The 14364-nt window shown below is 39.1% G+C and overlaps 1 protein-coding gene across 6 annotated transcripts in view; it reads right to left on the bottom strand.

Annotated features, from left to right (window-relative positions):
• The window catches only part of AP2B1 (adaptor related protein complex 2 subunit beta 1), a 115549-nt gene that overhangs the window by 40624 nt on the left and 60561 nt on the right, over positions 1-14364 (bottom strand). For 5 of the 6 annotated variants that reach the window (XM_040244059.1, XM_040244056.1, XM_040244058.1 and 2 more), the window contains exons 15-17: positions 5144-5185; positions 4259-4405; positions 3455-3600 (exon numbers count right to left, since the gene is read on the bottom strand). In XM_040244059.1, the coding sequence (XP_040099993.1) occupies positions 3455-3600; positions 4259-4405; positions 5144-5185 (335 nt within the window). The remainder of the gene's footprint in view (positions 1-3454; positions 3601-4258; positions 4406-5143; positions 5186-14364) is intronic. The other variant, XM_040244062.1, reaches the window with a different exon arrangement.

Raw genomic sequence — 14364 nt, 5'->3', positions numbered from 1 at the left:
GTTGCAAGATACAAGTTCAATATACAAAAATCAACTGTATTTCTATAAACTAGCAACCAAAAGTTAAAACATGCTACTTATTGTACACATCAAAACTACAAAACACTTAAATACAACAAAAGATGTGTAAGATCTGTACATGAAAAATTATAAAATACTGTAGAGGGAAGTTAAAGATGTCTTACATAAATGGAGAGATATGCTATGCTAATGGATTAGAAGACTCAGTATTGTTTGTTGTCAGTTCTTCCCCAAACTGATCTATATATTCTCTATACCTTCCATCAAAATCCAAGCAGAAAAAAGACCTAGAATTGCCCAAAACAATTTTTGAAAAAGAACATAGTTGGAGGGTTTACACTATATGACTTCAAGATTTACTACAGAAAGACTTTACTTTGACTCTTACTTTACACCGTACTGGGCTTCCCAGGTGGCGCTAATGGTAAAGAATCCACCTGCCAATTCAAGAGATGAGGATTTCTGGATCCCCTGGAGGACAGCATGGCAACCTACTCCAGTACTCTTGCCTAGAAAATTCCACAGACAGAGAAGCCTGGTGGGCTATAATCCATGGGGCCATGAAGAGTCGGACACAACTGGATACTGCACATTACACCATAGTATCACACCAAAATTATCTCAAAATGAATTATAAAGGTAAACATAAGAGCTTTATCGATTGCCATTTCTATTAAAATTTTTTAAAATTGTATTAGTAACTGTAGGTCAGGTAAAGATTTGATAAACAGAACACAAAAAGCAAAAGACTTAAAAAGGAAAAAATTGTAAAATAAACTGTGTTTAAACACAAAACCTGTTCCTTGAAAAACACTAAGAGAGTAAAAGTAAGCTACAGACTGGGGGAAGATATTTCCAAGGCATATCTGAAAAGTACTTATAGTTAGAAAATATAAAAAACTTTACTACTTGATAACAGGACAAACAATTTTTTTAAAAAAAGAAAAAGCAATGATCTGAGAAGATACTTCACCAAAGATGATATAAGATTAGTCAACAAGATCATGAAAAAAATCCTCAGTATTGTTAGTTAGTAGAGAGATATTACTATCCATCTACAAGAATGGTTAGCACTGGTGAGAACGTGGGAGCCGGAACATCCACACTTACCACATGACCCAGCAATACCACTGCTAGGTATTTACCCAGAAAAAATGAAAATACAGTTCCACACAAAGACTTGTACATGAATATTCATAGGCGCTTTAGCCATGAAAGATAAAACTGGAAACAACCCCCACTTCTACCAACTGGTGAAAGGGTAAACAAATCGTGCTACAAGCATCATTGGATACTACTCAACAATAAACAGACTAGTGAAACATCTCAAAGTATTATGCCAAGTGAAAGAAATCTAATGCAAAAGACTCCATACTATGTAATTTCATTTACTAACCATTATAGAAAAAGTATGATTATACTGGCAGAGACAGAGCTACAAAGAACACGAGAAGAAACATTATAGTAAAAACAGTAGAGACACAGAGAATAAAATAAGAAAAAGCAAATAAAATAAAACAGAAATGAAGAAAAGGATCACCACTACTGATGAAGCACTCCAGTCAGAAGATCAAGTCTAAATCTAATTAAGCCTGTAGACCACTTTACATATAATCAGCAAAACCTAGACTGTGGGAAATTCTACAGATAAAACATCTAATTTCTTCTACAAATAAATTTCAAGGAAGAGAGAAGAGGAGGTTAAAAGGAAGAGAGAGGAGGTTAAAAGAGACTTAAGACACATATCAATTAATTAGTATATATGGAGACCAATGGGATCCTATTCAGATAAAACAAGCTGTACAACAACAATAAAGAACTGCAATAGTCTGCTAATGATGTTAAAGAGCTTAATAATATTAATGATATTAAAGAACTTAATAATATTAAAGAATTTTTGAGTTTAATAATGGTGCTGTGGTTATGGGTTTAAAAAAAAGGTCATGAGACACATATTCCAATATTTATAGATAAGAAAATATTAGGGAGAAAAACAGTACATATAACAGACAAAGTCAATAAATACATAATTCTCCAAAGAAGAAAATATAAACAATGGAACAGTACAAAAGGTTAAACACATAAACCCTGAAAACTTTCCAGAGATACAGGACTTCAAGGTACACACTGAAAGGGCACACCTTATTCCAGGAAATACTGACTAACATTGATCAACACAGGGAGTATCCTAGAAAAATTACTGGACTTCAAAACTTTGGACAGTCAAACAAAATGATCAAATTACTTATACATACAGGGAAAAACCATGCTGGCAATGAACTTTTCCTCAGGAATATTAAATGACAAACAACTCTGAAGTAAAACAAAGATCTTGAGTCAAGAATTTTCAAGCATGTAAGTCATGATTTTGACCATGTAAGAATCCAAGGATTGCTGAGGCCTTGTTGAGGAACCTACTAGAAGACATACAAGAAATCATGGAAATGTAAATAAAAGGACTGGCAGCAAGCACAAACTCAAAAAGAAACAAAGATGAGGATAAAAGTGAAAGAATAAAATGTAGAAATGACAAAATGACAACAGACCAAAATGAAAGGAAAAGGAGACAAGCAGGTGGAAAGTAGAATAAGCTCTCACCTATCGTAACTCTCTTTCCTATTACGGCAGAGTTCACCGCTAAAAGCAAACCGCCTGCCTGCGTGTGATTATTCAGTTAACAGGTAGACTGTCTTCCATATTCTTTAGAGCAGCCAAAGTTCATTCATTTTTCTCACCAAAATGTGGGCTCTAGACACACACTGAAAGGACACACCTTATTCCAAGAAAAACTGACTAACATTGGTCAACACTGGGAATATCCTAGAAAAATCACTGGACTTGGGACAGTCAAACAAAAGTTTATACAGTCCACGGAATTCTCCAGGCCAGAATACTGGAGTGGGTAGCCTTTCCCTTCTCCAGGGGATCTTCCCATCCCAGGGATCGAACCCAGGTTTCCCGCATTGCAGGAAGGTTATTTACCAGCTGAGCCACTAGGGAAGCCCAAGTTACAAACACTGGGCACATATTTAAGGCACACATTTGTCTGTTTCATCACTCTAGCTGTAGTACCTAGAAATGTCTGGCACTCAGATGCAAAACAATTATTATGAACTGTATAAATGGATTTCAACTAAAAGTATCTTTTTTTGGTAAACTGTGTTAATAAAGACATACTAGTTCTAGAATCCTTTATGGCAGTTAAGTCAGTCCTGGTTTCCTTATTCCATATGGACCACCTTCCCGGCAGAACTCCCTAGGGCCTCCAGAGTTACAGCTGACCACTGAAGAGATATACAAGAGCCTTTGCTCGGTCTACATTGGGCATCTGCCAACACAAGAGTTTTTACCCATTGCTAAATGGAACACTCACTTGCTAGACACAAAGTACACTGCTGTCTCAGGATTAAGCTGGGGAACTCACATTTCTTACCTATTCTTGTTAAACTGAATTGCAAAGTCTGTCATATGCTGCAGAGCTTTGTTGGTGAAGTTCATTTCCATATAGATGTGCCCTTGGCGGTGAGTAAATGTTCCTGAAATCTCCAGGCCTTTAGCCTTTACTGCAGGCAGCCAGACCTAAAATACAGCATAAACCCCAATGAAATCAGACAGGACTCATCTCACTGCTGTTTTTGAGTAAATAAAGATGAAGTTAAGATTTCACTTCGTTAGGGAGTTAAGGTGCTGAAAGAAGCTTCATTTACAGGAGTTTCCCCTTCCTCTTCTGAATTTCCTTTTGAGCATGACATCAAGAGAGGCTGAGACTAGAAAGATATCAACGACACTAACCTAAATCAAAACTCTGAAAAGGTGCACTAAGATGCATGAAAACCAAGTCTGAGCAATGGCACTCTAGAATCCACATGCAATACCAGTGCAAAAGGAGAGTAGAAGGAATATGAAGTAAAATGTTATGTCTTTCCCTCTCTGCTTTGAACTGTATATCAGTTCAAAGCACTAGACTGATTTCACTGCTGACAAGCAAGGCAGTATTTCTAAACTGGAGAACAAAACGTAAACGCTTAATATTTCCAATTTTAAGTCTAATTATAAAAATGGTTAATAAGGGTGCTATGGTGCTTTTTATTGCTAGGTTTGAGGCCACCATTCATCTTCCTCGTAAATTCTCTAGAACAAGGGCCCCAACCTTGAACTTATATCAGTGGAAGTAATGCAAATGTTAAACATTAAACAATTCAGGTCCTGTCCACTAAGAAAGTGTTGTGTTACTCACAGCCTTAGGAGCCACATATCCACCAGGTGCCATGCCTATCCCCGTGGAGAGTTCAAACAGGTCGTTCAGACCACTGCTGACCACAGCAGGAGTAGGGGAGGGAGCAAAGGTTGCAGGCACTGATGATGGGATGAAGGACTGTCCCACCTGCAGGGAATAAAAGGGAAGGAGAGCAGGGAGATCAGGAAGAACAGATTAATAGTCCTTAAAGTGTTGCTATCTATTTTAATAGTTACTGGTAAATCAATAAGAACACACCATAATTACAATATTCTTAGGAATTTAATTCATATATTATTTGTCCTTTAAATCATCATGGTTATATTTTCATCATTGAAAAGATACACACACTCTTTAGACGTTCTATTGAGAGAGTAATCAGCAGGATCAGGAACACAGTAACCCAAGGTTTTTTCTATTTGTTTCCAATTTTAGCTTCCATGATTCTGTGCAAAAGGCCTATAGTATCCCTAGGAAACTCTCCTGGGGGAGACAGATACTCATACTCCCCAATTCTTTTACGAGGAGAGTCTCACTTGGAGTCCAGCTGTCTCTCAAGCTCTTTCTAGATGACAGAAAAGAATAAGGGTATTCTCTCATCAAGATGGGAGGTTCCATTTCCTCTGGCTCTTTACCATCAGGAAGTCAAAGAACTCTGTAGACACCAGAGCGCCAATCCCTAAAGACACCCCTACAGCACATGTGGTGTATGGTTCCAAAGATTCCAAGTAACCCTATACTACTATCTACTCTTCTTAACACTGCTACAGAGGTTCTGGTGTACAGGGCTAGATAGCAGCGGTGGCTGGTCTGAGAAGGTGCGCATAGGAAAGGCATCAAATGGGGGCAGTGCATCCCATGGTGAAAAAAACCGATGGCACTTACTGCCGGACTTCCTCCAATGCCCCCGCCAAGGTCACTGCCAAGCTGAAAGAGAGAAGGAGAGAGAGGAGAGAAAGGTAGAGTTCATTTAGCTAAGTACTAGATGCCCATACAGAATGTGCAAATTGCTCTACCAAGTTTGCGGGGAACACATGCTATTCAACTTGACTCCCAAAGTCTAAAGAAATTCTAGATAACAAAGAAATACATCCAAGGGGAACTAAGTAGGGGACATGATGATGTGTGGGAGTTGTGAGAAAACTTGGAAAGAAGATGGAGCTGGGACACCTTAGGGATGTTTCAGATCCAATCTTTCCACTGGGGTACACAGACACAAACCCAAACAGCATTTAAAGAATTTACATATTCCAAGAAGCTCTATCTCCAGGTAGAAATGTTTTGGATACATCTTATTTTTTAAAAGGAAATTTGAGGGGGAAAAAAGAAAATAAAAATGAAAATGTGCTTTGAACTACAAAACTTGCTGCCTCAATGAGAAAGTGGGGGCCAAACCAGTAGTGAACTGCAATTTCAAGCTCCAAAAATTACAGCTGGAACAAGAGGGATTTTCAGTTTAGAACTTTGCTAAGAAAGCAAACAGCTGGGTTAGGAGGATAGCCTACCTGGGGAGGAAGTGGGAAGGCTTGCCATTTTTCAACTCTCTCTCACAGCCAGTATAATTAAGGAGAAATGCTGTGATTTTTCTGAAGTAGATTATTTAAAAGGATGTTAGCTACTAAAGAATTAGATTAACGTAATTAGCTTGGTGACAGGAAAATAATTCCACATGGTCTTAGCTCTGCCCCGCCACCCCCCAACCCCGCCAGGGCTCTGATATAATTCACCCTGAATGTCAGGACAAAAGTATTTAAAAGAATTGAAGCTGAAAACAGCTAGCATGAAGAAACATAAAACACACATATACGAAACTAATGGTGCTGTTGAAAAGGCCAACGCCACTTTTTTTGTGTTAAAATTTCACACTGCTGCTTCCCTAGTTCTCACTGTGTATCTAAAATTCATCTCTGAATCACCAAATGCCTTGTCTGCTTTACAAAACAGTTTCCTTTATTATCATTTAGTGATAGAAACTTGGAGAGCTTGATGCTATGGATGTGTTAAAAAAAAAACAAACTGTACTATCTTCAGGATTTGAGAGAGAGGATTCATTATCTTCTCAGTGAACAGATACATAAAACTGAGTTGTTGAATCTCAAAAATAATATATATTGAAAACATATTGAAAAATAATGGGACTTATGACATTCTGTTTCCATCATAGCAGGGGGAAAAAAAAAAAAAAAAAAACCCACCCAGGCAGGTGCTGCCTAACTGGCACAAGTAAGCTTGCTCTGCACTAAGCTACAGAGCACTCCAAACCTCAGAGTCAACACTTCCAAAATCTGGTTTCTGAAGACTACGTAATGGTTGAACCTGGGACGAGAAATCACAGGCACAGACAGATGAATAGGTCGTTAAGACTTTGAGTAACTGGAAACATGACGGCAAACAGAAAGGACATTACACATCTGCCTTCTCCCTTTCCTGGAACAGCCCACATGCCGAGCATGAGAGCCCTTTTATTCAAACACACACTTACATAACGTTTGTTAGAGAAAAGGTACAATGGGGAATGTAAAGATGCCAGGTGATAGGGGGAATACATAAGACGAACCAGATCCAGGCTTTGCAAACTAGCAGAAAAATAAAACACGAATGCAAAACCATACAGAACATACTAACACAAAAAAAGCAAAGTTCTAGACAGAAGAGCCTCCTTTTGGCTGAAGGATAATGAAAAGATGTTTGTGAAATTACAGAAAGCAAAAATGGGAGAGGTTATTTCTCAGAATGTACAAAGGTTAAAAAAGTAGGAATAAAAGCATGATCAAGAAGAGCGAGCAGTCTAAGTAGATTGGAGCACAGGGCCGATAGGTATAAAAGAAAGAAAGAAGCCATAGGAAACAAATTTTGCAAAAGCAATCTGCTTATGGGAGGTCTTTAGTTTTCAATTTCTCCTTATGAAACTTGGAGGTTTCTTAGAGTAAGATTCAAACTTTCTAAGAGTATTAATAACTACCTCAATTTTGTTCTAATAACTATGGCTTTCAACCTTAAAGACAAAGTGGAATCAACCACCTTTGTGTGTACAGTGTGGGCGGTTGTTGTTCAGCTGCTAAGTCATGTCTGATTCTTTGTGATCCCATGGGCTGCAGTACATCGGGGGAAGGGGACTTTTAAAACCACTGATGCCTGAGTCTCAGTTCCAGTCATAGTGATTTAATTGTCCTGAGGTGTAGCCTGGGCATCAGAATTTTTAAAAGTTGCCCTAGTGATTCCAATGTACAGACAAAGTTGAAAACCACTGCCTTAGAAAATTAACTATTATCTGGAGTCAGACAAGAGTTATCAGCTTAGAAATTACTTTGGAGCTATCTCCTAAATTGAAAAGGAAGCTAGAACTTGAGCAGAAAGAAAAGCCCTTTCTAAGGAAGGCAATGATGCAGAATGTCTCATTTGTCCCAGTGCTGGTTTTGATCTGGTTTTATGACTTTCTGATGGGCTTACACATTCTCCCCATAGCCATTATCCTCCCTTCTGGGCTATCTCACAACTCAAGTTTGAAAGAGATGGAATTCTTTATGGACCTAGTTGGGACTTGATGGCAAGAAAAAAAAAAAAAAAAAAAAACAAAACACTGGAAGAGAAACAGCAATAGTATCAAAGATGCTAAATTCAATAAAACGTATTGAGAAAAGGCACTCACTAGTGGTGTTATTTCCAAAGGAAAAAAAAGCCCATTTATAGCCCTTACTTTCTTAGATTTCATTATTATATTTGAGCATTATATGAGTATTATCTTAGCTGGACAGGATCTAAATGTACTCTCCCCTGCCCCCCATGCTGCTTGTCAATTTTATTCAAAACCATATAAGAGAAACTGAAAAGCAATTCTGACACTCTCCAAGTATGTTCAGCTGATCAGATACACCTGAGCTGCAACCCAGACTCAAGATCTCTGATCTTACAGACAGAGAATGCAAGGGGTATTAGAGACACACAGCCAGAAATAAAAAGGTTCACAACTGGGCTATGTTCAGAGAGCACAAGTAAAGGACAGTTTCAGTATGCTTTCTAACTAGCAAAACTATAGCTTATTCAGACTTCATTTGGCAGCCTTCCTTTTGAGTGAAAAGTTTCTGAGAGGCTCTCATCTTCCTCTGAAAATATGGCACAGGTGACAGCACAGGGACAGACAAGAGTAACAGGAGCTGTCAGCAAGGACAGGAGCCCTTCCCCGGCGAGGGCCTCTCCCATCCACAGTGACAGGCAGGCTGAGGCAGGTATTAGCTGGGGGTGGGCAGGCGTGGGGCAGGGAGGCTAGAAGGCTGAACTAAACAAAGCCATGTTTTGTCATGTTAGCCTGAACCAGCCACTAATGTTTCAAAACCATAGTTTTGAAACAGTTGCTGGTGTTACCCCGAGTCAGATGAGATTCATCTGTTTGGTAATACTTTCTAATCAGGTCAGGTACAAAATCAATCAAACTGCACTTATAAAAATTCAGTGATATCTGTTATCCACTGAGCTAGGGGAGGTGAGTGAAAAGTAAGGTATGACTTTAATCTCAAATGCTGTATATGTTTTAAATGGTCTTTAGGAGCTATTTCCCGTTATTCCCAGGATTGCCTTAATGAGGCTGCTATTTTTTCCATGAAGGAAGTAATGTCAACTTGCTTCCCTGGTGGATCAGGCAGTGAAGAATTTGCCTGCAGTGAAGGAGGCCCAGGTTTGATCCCTGGTTTGGGAAGATCCCCTGGAGAAGGGAATGGCTACCCACTCGTGTTCTTGCCTGGAGGATTCCATGGACAGAGAAGCCTGGCAAGCTACAGTCCACAGGGTTGCAAAGAATCAAACATGACTGAGCAACTAACATTTTTTTATAGACCAACTAAATCAGTATACAGGAAGATGAAGAAAGGAGGGGTGACAATTTCAAGAAAAGAATATTTTAAATGGTGCAAATTAAACAGAATTTTCCTAAAGGTCTGTAGTTGATACCCACGTCTAAAAGTTCTGCTAGTGGTAAAGCTTCCTCAGCCTCTAATGTAAATCACATTAAATGGCACATTAACAGTAACACTAACATTGGCTACTGCCAAAGAGTGGGGTGCTTCAGCATGTCTGAATTAGTGCTGAAACAGCTCAGTTCATGTTGAACTACATAATAATGTATTGCTTCACTGTTCATTCAGTAACTGGATGCAAAGCAGTGATTTCATGGTGACTTATTTTAATTTATGGCCTAAAGAGATTTCAGCATGGATACACGAGTTCTGCTGCAGAACCTGGTTGAGTCAAAAGTTTGAGAGCTGAGTTTGCCTACCAAAAGGAAATTCCTTCATCCAATGAAGGCAACATGCTTTAATAGCAGAAGTACAAAAAAAAAAAAAAAAAATTCAAGACTGAGGTTCTGTAAGGCAACAAGTCTGTCAGACTATAAGAAAAGGATAAGTCTTGACATGGCCACCAATTAGAATGAAAATAAAACAAAACACAAAACCCCATAAATGTTCACAAAGACTGATCTGGGTTAGTCCCCTTGACAAGGTCCATCTGACCAGTCTAAAGTATACCTGTCTGCTTCTGAAACTATGGAGCTGTTTGAGAATCTGAATACATTCTCTTAATTAGAGGTAGAGATCTTAAGCTCCCACATTTCTTTGCTCCTTTCTGGAATTATTACCTCTTAAGTGACACTTTCCAGAACTGATTTAATTGAAGAGAGTCTAAGAAATGTTTCAGGGCATATAGTTTACCAATAGCTCTGCTAGGCAGGAATCAAAATAGAATGATGTAAAAATAGTACACAATGATTCCCATCACAAACAAAACTTATACCAAAATCTTACTGGCATCAAAAACATCAATCTGTGTTTTTCCTATCAGTTTTAGATTTTAGTAGGCACACACTATCTCCGAGGTAAAGTGTGGTTTTCAGCTGGTAGGCTGCAAATTTTAATTTGATTTTTCACAAAGCTATTTAGAAAAGCACCATAAATATAACTAATTGAACCAGTGAAAATAATCTGTAACTGTGCCAGAGCTATTAGACAAACTCATGATGAGAACAGAACAGACTTGATGTGGAACAGCATAAAGGAGTTGAGATTATACAAAATCATCAGAAGACTCCTTAACTTGAAGGAAAAAAAAAGTCTTATATCAACAGAAAAAGAGGGTGATGTAACAGATTATTTTCTGAGATGGGACAGGGGACAGACTGTGACGAGAAGTTCCTAGAACGGCCATTACTGGTCTCTTAGGTCAGATATAACTCAATGTTCAATGTAGTAAAAGTCCACAGGAGCAGCTCTGTATCTGGTTTCATCTTCCTTTGCAGTAATTACCTGACTATGTACTTGTTCACAACTATATTCCCAATACATAGAATAGAGGCTGACATAGAATAAGCACTCAAATATTTATTGAGTGACTGAATGTTTCACTAACCATATAAGCAGCACTATTATTTCTTGGGGAGATAATTTTGAAATCAATCACTTCACTGGTGAAAATTATCACAAAATGGATAGAAGGCTGACAAAATTGTTTCACTAACTGCCGAGAGCACCGTTATCTCCATCAACACTGCCAAAACATAGGAACAGAACCAATTAAGGGGAAAAAAATGACCCCATCCCCTCTATTCCCAAGCAAAGCCAAAGCTTTTTCTAGAATCTGAATGTATTGTCTGAGTGGTTTTGACTTTCAGTTTTCATCACAAGAATGCCCCACACATCATTTTATTGCCTTGAAAGTATTTGCTTTATAACACAGCTCACCACCAAATAGCTGGGAACACAGAATTTTGTGGCTCTACTTGAAAGAGGGTTAAGATTAAGCAATCTTAAGTCCTTTTGCTGGAAGACAGATGTATAAACTTATCCAATCCCTCTTCTCATTAATGAACATTTTTATTGTCTTTCTCAAACTTTCAAGTGCCTCCTAGTGGTAAGCTAGCTCATATTCACATTCAGTTCAGTTCAGTTCAGTCGCTCAGTCGTGTCCAACTCTTTATGACCCCATGAATTGCAGCACGCCAGGCCTCCCTGTCCATCACCAACTCCCGAAGTTCACTCAGACTCACATCCATCGAGTCAGTAATGCCATCCAGCCATCTCATCTTCTGTCGTCCCCCTCTCCTCTTGCCCCCAATCCCTCCCAGCATCAGGGTCTTTTCCAATGAGTCAACTCTTTGCATGAGGTGGCCAAAGTACTGGAGTTGCAGCTTTAGCATCATTCCTTCCAAAGAAATCCCAGGGCTGATCTCCTTCAGAATAGACTGGCTGGATCTCCCTGCAGTCCAAGGGACTCTCAAGAGTCTTCTCCAACACCACAGTTCAAACACATCAATTCTTCAGCGCTCAGCTTTCTTCACAGTCCAACTCTCACATCCATACATGACTACTGGAAAAACCATAGCCTTGACCAGATGCACCTTAGTCGGCAAAGTAACCTCTCTGCTTTTGAATATTCACATAGAGGGCACCAAATCCCATGGACGGAGGAGCCTGGTGGGCTGCAGTTCATGGGGTTGCTAGGAGTCAGCCACGACTGAGCGACTTCACTTTCACTTTTCACTTTCATGCACTGGAGAAGGAAATGGCAACCCACTCCAGTATTCTTGCCTGGAGAATCCCAGGGACGGGGGAGCCTGGTGGGCTCCCGTCTATGGGGTCGTACAGAGTTGGACACGACCGAAGTGACTTAGCAGCAGCAGCAGCAGCAGGAAGTATGTTATGGAAAGGCCTAGGGCAAGCAAGTCTTGTGTTTTATCTTAAAACATTCATACAATTTTACATTCTAAGCCTTAATACGGTGTGTTTATGTTGCTTGCCACAGAGTAAAACTTAACACTACAAGATGATGAACCAGGTTTATCCTGCAGCTTCAGATGCACCCTGTGCTCGGCTGTGTACTCCAGAGATTGTGTACTCCAGAGATTGTGTACTCCAATATGAGAAGGATCAAAGTTAAGTGAGACTGGACTCTATTATGGAAGATGACAATAACAAACTGCAGGAACCACAGGACACTGAAGGTGTGTATAAACTTTAAAGTTTTCAAAAAGTCCTGGGTTCAAAATCCTGATTGAGACTTGCTAGCTATGCTTCCTTCAGTTATCTGTCAAATGAGACCCAATACCAATTACCCTGCAGACTTATCTTGAGGATTAGAAATTAAAAAGTTCTAGCACAGAGATCCGCACTCGTTATTTGGTAATTATTCCCCAAACTGCCTGAGGCCAGCCTTCACAAAACTTATGCACTGATAAAAGAGACAATGGTTACAAAAAGCCACTTAAGAATTTACCAGGCAAAACTGGGCTACAATTTATAAAGCTCTCTCCATAACACTTCCAACTCTAAAACTTAAGTTCTTAAATCACAGTAAATCTTTTCCAGAGGAAGAGAGATGAAGATGTAGCATGGATTTCCCATGGGCTAAAGAAACCTCAAAATCATTACTATAATCGTGCATCAGTTAAAATATCTGAAAGGTAAAAATCTGTAAGAAACAGGTAGGATGTTCTGAAAAACACACTGGAGTCTGGAAAAGGCAGTTTCTCCTCTCTCCTATTCTGTTCTCGCTAGGCACACTGCTAGCCCATTTCTCTGGCAGGAAACCCTCTGTCAGCATAGAGAAAAGGGATTCTGGATGATGTTTCTTTTCCATTCTTGATATACAATAGCACCATTTTTCTAAACAGAGTAACACAAAGGCCATAGTTTAGCCAAGGTCTTTGCTGACAGTCTGAAAATAATGGAAACAAATAATCAAGATTCAATTATCACTTCAGTGCTCCTTAGAGATATCACACTCCCTGGCACATGTTGTATCTGTATAACGTGTACGCAAGGTTTACACACATGGGTGCCAGGTCATCTCCCTTACTACACCAAACCAGAAGGGTCTGCACTGTCAGAAAAGCCACACTACCCAGGATGATCAGTTTCTTAGATTTGGTAGCTGGGACATCAAAAGACACCCATACAGCTTCTAAAACAAAGAAGCAAAAACCCCAATAACACTGAAATATATAGTATACTACACTGCTCTACACATAGAATAGATCAATCTCCTAAGTTTCATTAACTGAAATTCACTGCACATCAAGCAGACAGTTAAGTTTATACTAACAGAAGGAAACTACGTTTTAAGCAAAAGAGAATATGCTAAAGGACAAGAAAAAACTAAGGAGGAAAGTGAAGAGTATATCAGAAAACCATTTTCATTTAAGTCCAGTGATATAGAAACATTTTTAAAAATCTGAAGCTCTGTATACATCAATGGTTTTCAAAGGTAAAGTGAAGTGAAAGTCGCTCATTGTGTCCAACTCTATGCAACCCCATGGACTATACAGTCCATGGAATTCTCCAGACCAGAATACTGGAGTGGGTAGCCTTTCCCTTCTCCAGGGGATCTTCCCAACCCAGGGATTGAACCCAGGTCTCCTGCACTGCAGGTGGATTCTTTTCCTGCTGAGCTACCAGGGAAACTCAATGGTTTTCAAAGACCTACCTTCAAAAAACAAACAAACAAACAAAAAACAGACAAAAAAACACCCAAGAAAACAAACCAAATAACAACAAAAAAACACCATGTTAAGAATCACTTGGGAGGAATGGTGTGCACGTGTGTTTTTTTTTAATGTCACAGCTACATACCTACCTCACTCTGGTTTAAGAACAGTAGCTGTTATATGAGTCACTATTATTGATGTACAAAGGCTAGAGCCTTCAGGTAAGCTGTAATAAATAATAATAATGAATGAATGGATTGACAAGTATTTCCTGAATGACAGCTCTGGGAAAGTCACAATTCACTAAATCTCAAAATCCTGTAAGTGTGATAATGAAAGAGGGCAAAAAAAATCTAATGGGAGGTTCACCAAGATATGAAAATGGAAGACTACTACTATCCTCTAGTGAATTTCAAGTTTTAAGACAGAGGAAGAGAAAATGGATAGATAATCTAAAATACAAGACAATTTTCAGTCTCCAATTATGGACCATGAGCAAGGGTTAAAGAACCCTAAATCTAAATTGGTCAAATTCAACCTTTGGCCAATTTCTGATAGGCTGGATCACCTAACAGCAAATCACAGTAAGAAAATGTCCTAAGTTGGGGGTAAGGAGTGAGGTGGGGAGGGACAGAAC

Source organism: Oryx dammah, unplaced genomic scaffold (genome assembly GCF_014754425.2).
Source record: "Oryx dammah isolate SB20612 unplaced genomic scaffold, SCBI_Odam_1.1 HiC_scaffold_8, whole genome shotgun sequence".
NCBI classification, from domain to species: domain Eukaryota; kingdom Metazoa; phylum Chordata; class Mammalia; order Artiodactyla; family Bovidae; genus Oryx; species Oryx dammah.
This window is presented reverse-complemented; position numbering and strand designations above follow the sequence as displayed.